The 6000-nt window shown below is 40.2% G+C and overlaps 1 protein-coding gene across 4 annotated transcripts in view; it reads right to left on the reverse strand.

Moving 5' to 3' along the window:
- rgs3a (regulator of G protein signaling 3a) overlaps window positions 1-4118 on the reverse strand; it is a 122640-nt gene extending 118522 nt beyond the window's left edge. For 2 of the 4 annotated variants that reach the window (XM_020600862.1, XM_020600863.1), the window contains exons 1-3: window positions 4091-4118; window positions 1344-1402; window positions 1155-1249 (exon numbers count right to left, since the gene is read on the reverse strand). In XM_020600862.1, the coding sequence (XP_020456518.1) occupies window positions 1155-1249; window positions 1344-1385 (137 nt within the window). In that variant the 5' untranslated portion in view covers window positions 1386-1402; window positions 4091-4118. Of the gene's footprint in view, window positions 1-1154; window positions 1250-1343; window positions 1403-4090 lie in introns of those variants that run through there. The other 2 variants (XM_020600858.1, XM_020600857.1) reach the window with 1 other exon arrangement.
- Between the last annotated feature and the right edge of the window lie 1882 nt (window positions 4119-6000).

Below are 6000 nucleotides of genomic sequence, written 5' to 3' on the forward strand. Positions count from 1 at the left end.
TAAGAAATGGCTTTCTTCTTGCCACTCTTCCATAAAGGCCAGATTTGTGCAGTATACGACTGATTGTTGTCCTATGGACAGAGTCTCCCACCTCAGCTGTAGATCTCTGCAGTTCATCCAGAGTGATCATGGGCCTCTTGGCTGCATCTCTGATCAGTCTTCTCCTTGTATGAGCTGAAAGTTTAGAGGGACGGCCAGGTCTTGGTAGATTTGCAGTGGTCTGATACTCCTTCCATTTCAATATTATCGCTTGCACAGTGCTCCTTGGGATGTTTAAAGCTTGGGAAATCTTTTTGTATCCAAATCCGGCTTTAAACTTCTCCACAACAGTATCTCGGACCTGCCTGGTGTGTTCCTTGTTCTTCATGATGCTCTCTGCGCTTTAAACAGACCTCTGAGACTATCACAGTGCAGGTGCATTTATACGGAGACTTGATTACACACAGGTGGATTCTATTTATCATCATTAGTCATTTAGGTCAACATTGGATCATTCAGAGATCCTCACTGAACTTCTGGAGAGAGTTTGCTGCACTGAAAGTAAAGGGGCTGAATAATTTTGCACGCCCAATTATTCAGTTTTTTATTTGTTAAAAAAGTTTGAAATATCCAATAAATTTCGTTCCACGTCATGATTGTGTCCCACTTGTTGTTGATTCTTCACAAAAAATTACAGTTTTATATCTTTATGTTGAAGCCTGAAAATGTGGCAAAAGGTCGCAAAGTTCAAGGGGGCCGAATACTTTCACAAGGCACTGTAGACTACATTAACAACTACGTCTTGGCGTCACTTCGTTTTGTGCATTTCTTGAGACTTTATAAACCAGATTCTTATACATACAGAGATGAAAGGTACTGGAGGGAATTAAGAGGAAAAAAAACTGGAGATCCTGTTGAGTTCTGAGATCAGGCAGAGGATAAACTGAACACATGCATGGTCTGTCTGTTTTTATCTGGGTTACAGTTAATGTCTAAACACAAAGGAGGAAAATTTCACCTTGCTTTCTGTCAAACTGAGACCCAACTTGAAAAATCCTGAATTTATCCTTTAAGCTAAGGATTCCACTGACTCTTCTATGAAAATATTATTAACAAAGAAAAAAATCTTGGAGTCTTGGAAAATTAATGGTTGCAGAAACTGGCTAAATGCTTACAAGTAAAAGGTTTGTAAGAAGATGGGGTTCCTACAGTGAGGAACCATCTGAGTCTTCTTTCTGTCTTTAGGATCACTGTCTGGGAACATGCCGACCTGAAGAACACAGCAAAACATGTACAGATAATCCAGTTTCCACCATTAGAGTCTTCACATGGGTTTTGCTGTATTATTATAAAGTAGTACATACCTTAACATAAGAGTCGCATGTGCCCTGGCACTCCTCCAGCATGCTCCTCGCCTCCAAAACTGTGAACATAAACAGAAAAACTGAATAAATTACAGTTTATTACATGAGATCATATCATGGCCTGCTGACATTCTAGACACAATTGTATACTGTATGCATAGCCAACTTTCAGCTACTGGGTCACCAATAAGTATTTAACATTGAACCAACAAATTCTATGCTATGAAGCTTACTGTAGCTCAGATCCTGTCTGGTGTACAATATTTCTAAATGGACTCTGCTGCTACAAAAGTGTAATTGGGTTTCCTCATGTAGACATGTTACAGATCAATAGTGTACAATATACAGATATATAGATATTTGGTATATGCACTGGCAAGCTGCTTTGGCTAGGAAAAAAACAGGCTGCTATGTTTAATATAGCATGCCTGGGACCCATTAATTCACCATATTTTTGTTTCTAATTAATGTACTTTATGTGAAGGAAAAATAGGAGGATGTCTGGCTGCTGTAATAATGGGCTGTGAAAATCATTTGCAAGAAGCCATAAAGTATTTCCATTGTCTGACAACACAAAAGAAAGATATGCATAAAACAGCTGCCCAAGTTGGGAGTAAATCAACACCTGCACTTCTTTGCTTTCAACAGTGCCAGAAAAGCCATTTTATCATGGTTATTTTATTCTGTGCCAAAGCACGGCACTGAATGAGGTTCCAACCTACTGGTGTTTGCTGAGGGACAACAAAACACATGACAGAGCTTCAGAAGCTCTTAGCCCCACATGAACACTGAAAAAGGATGCTCTTGAAGTGCAGTGACTTAATCTACATCATGTCCAACATTTCAGTTTCCAAATATTTTTCAGGACAGTAGAAGATTAGATAAGAAAGTCACTTTCGGCTTTTACCATTTTAGGGGTCGCCACAGTGAATCGTCACATTGACGGCTCGCATGTTGGCATGTGTTTTACGCCGGATGCCCTTCCTGACGCAACCCTGACTCAAACCCGGGACAGTACAAGATTAGATACAAGGCCAAAATGTCAGCTTAATACTGACATTAAGGGGCAACTGTTGTTCAGTGGGTAGAGTGGTCGTCTCTCAACCGGAGGGTTGGAGGTTCAAGTCTCAGTGCCTGAAGTGTCCTTGGGCAAGACACTGAACCCCCAAATTGCCCCCGATGGTTAGAGCCATCGGTGTGAGTTGGCGCCGCAGATGACTGCCTGAGTTCTGTACCGAAAACAAATTCCTTGTAACATATTTAGCCAAATAAAAGTGATTAAAATCACTACGGACACCTTTCTCATCTAAAACCCAAACCCTCATGATATATACAGTTACATGTGCCTTTGTGATGAGAATCCCATTTCAAACTGTTTATGCTTTGGGTGTGCTTGATATTAGGCAAATAGTTTTGCAAGCTATATTATGCAAGTATAAGAAAATGACAAATCTTAATTCTCAGAAACTAGATGCTAAACATAATTACAGCTTCAAGTGCATTTTGATAAAAAAAAAAAAAGCTAAGAGAGACAGAACACAGATTAAGCATAAACAGTATATTGGTTGGTGGTTTTATATGATGACCTTTGTATGCACAAGTAGCAGCCACAGTCCTTTAAATAAATACTATTTACCAGTGTATTTGTCATGATTTTCTGTCAAGAGATGGGTTGATCATAATATTTTTGTAGAGATATGGTGTTGGAATATTTTCTGTTATCTTGAAATGTTTTCAATATTCTGTGCCCCTATGTAAACCGAAATAGACAAATAGACATTCAGATGTTTCATCATTTGTGTCATACAACAAAAACAAGTGGACATGCACAAATACTGACAAAATCATTTACTTTGGCATCTGATGAGTAAATGGCCATTTATAGTAAAATGACAAGGGCACAACAGACACTAAGAGGGGATATGAAGACAAAAAAGTAGGAGGGCGCACGGCTTTGGTTGCTGGGACACCAAAATAAAACAATTACTAATGTACTCAGCTCACATTCTACCCATCTATGGAGTTTCACTTTTGTGGCTGTGATTTGACAGGTGATCTGAACTGTGACTTCAGTATTTTACAGGAACAAAGTTGCTGGTTTAGTCCCCCTCACCAGGAGGGTGAGGGAGAACTGGGGTTGGACTCAAGATGGCTGACCCATGTGCTAGTACAAAAAAAGGTGGTTTAATGGAATAAAAACAAAACAGGGTCCATAATACATAGAAGGGAAGGGCAGTGATGACTAAGGAGACCAGGACGGTAAACACACAAACTAACGACAGGAACTAGGATAGCAGGAGGATGAGAACGGACAGGTGAACAAAAAGAACCAACGTAAACAATGCAATCCACAGCACAGAGACTGTCAGCGTGGAAGACATAGCACGTATTTCTGTGTTGCTAACCGCATACTTAGCGTGATAAGGTCAAGCCAAAATGCACAGAGACTGTCCGCGTAGGTAGGTAGGTAGGTAGGTAGGTAGGTAGGTAGGTAGGTAGGTAGGTAGGTAGGTAGGTAGGTAGGTAGGTAGGTAGGTAGGTAGGTAGGTAGGTAGGTAGGTAGGTAGGTAGGTAGGTAGGTAGGTAGGTAGGTAGGTAGGTAGGTAGGTAGGTAGATAGATAGATAGATAGATAGATAGATAGATAGATAGATAGATAGATAGATAGATAGATAGATAGATAGATAGATAGATAGATAGATAGATAGATAGATAGAGCAGCTCAAACACAACCTTTGCACAACTTACTTTAAGTATAGCACATTACACATCGCAAAGCTCCGGCGACGACAGGGCGTCTGCCAGAGGTATAAATAAGGAAGCCAACAAATCACCGGAATACGCCTCAGGTGTGCGCACCGACCCACGAGTCACTAATTACCCGATGCGACACAGCTGAGGCGTTGATCCCGCAAAAAGGGAGCAGGAGAGGAAAAAAGAAAGAGAGGCAGGTCGCGCCGAGCGGACCTGACAATATTATTTAATTAACACTTACCCAGCCCCAAGCAGGGACACATTCTATAGTACATTGTTTTGAAATGAACAGAGAACAAGTTTCCACAATGACTCACCACTAACAACAAGTACTTCATGCTGTTGGATGACTGACAGTTTCAGCTGACCTATTGAAGGCAAGAGAAGGATGGTTATGACAGGGTGGCAGGTATCATTGTTGAATGCAATGGCCTATATTGAGGGATGGTTGGACATATTGGGAAAAACAATTTTTTTTCTTGCAGAGATCAATGCCTCGTCACAGTGAGGGCTCGACTCCTGATTGTGCAGCTGGCCGAGAAATCATCATGGCTATATTTTACTAACCTCTAGTATCCCTTGTGTGTGTTCTGCAATGTGTGGCTACAAGGTCTGTTCACACTGTAACACTGTGTCATCTCCCATCTGAAGACCAAAGAGCTGGTCACCATGAATTTAACTATTTACATTAGCTTTTCTTTTTTGGAAATAAGGTGTGTGTGTGCGCGCGCGCGTGCATGTGTGTCTTTGTCCACTATCATCTATCACTTTTTCTACCCCTCAGTCACTGTCTGCTGGCTTCTCCCTTTCTCTCCTTTCCTGCACTGTTAGCAGTGCTAGGAGATAGCCATGTTGACATGGCCACTGCTAACACTGGCTTTGTATTATTCTAAATTAATCCTGCTCATAAGAGCACCGTCTAAAGCTAAAACGTGGGAGCCTCATTGTGTGATAATGTTACTGGTACTTCAGAGCTTGGGTACAAGGGATGTTTGTCGTTCCCACACTGAACTTGGCATAGATTTGTGCTGCTGGCCGTGGTAAAAGAACAACTGAACATCTGAACCTGCTGGGTTCATCTGAACCTGTCTGATACAAAGACAGTTATAAGGTACCAGATCTAATCGATATCATACTGCAGGTATAAGACAAGTAAATGGATAATGGTAAATTAAGACTGACATAAGAGCTTCAGGGGAGCTGCAGAATAAAAAAAACTATTTAATACTGACTACTGTGGACCAAGGCTGTAAGAAATAATATAAAATTATATCATAAAGCATTTTGCACAGAACATTATTTGCAATCTATGCAAATTAAACCCCTTGAGCTATAGTAGAAGCATGACAGTCATAGAGATTAGCATAGCTTTTTATTGGTATTGCTGTTTTTGCATTTCATTTTTACAGGCATTAGGTCTGCACTATTATGATGTACAATAAGCTACTTTTTTCCCATTTTAACATAAATTAAAAAGAAAAATGCCCTCCCAGGAGGGGTGGGGGGTGGTAATGCAGCGTTTTAACTCTCCACCAGCTTCAGAAAATCCAACATGCACTTCTCTCTTCTGCCACCAGGGGTCAACTAGTGCTCCCTTATTACTGCTCCATAGTATGAGGATATAGAGAGGAAATCAAAAGCAGCTTGTGCACTGTTTCACTATACTTTGTACCATACTGCGCCAGATAAATAATTACAATCTGCTTTTATATAGTACAATATTTATACAAAAAAAAAAATCGGTTTTTGGTGTTGTTTTTAAATGAAAGCTTAGAATGTACTTTCAATTTGACAACATTTCAGACACAAATACATACTTTTTACTGCACTGCATATATTTTTTTAGCTTTAGTTGCTTTTCAGAATCAGAGGAATAAAACTTGTTTTCCTCCAGACCCCTTACA

This window comes from Monopterus albus, unplaced genomic scaffold (genome assembly GCF_001952655.1).
Source record: "Monopterus albus unplaced genomic scaffold, M_albus_1.0 scaffold49.1, whole genome shotgun sequence".
Classification (NCBI taxonomy): Eukaryota; Metazoa; Chordata; class Actinopteri; order Synbranchiformes; family Synbranchidae; genus Monopterus; species Monopterus albus.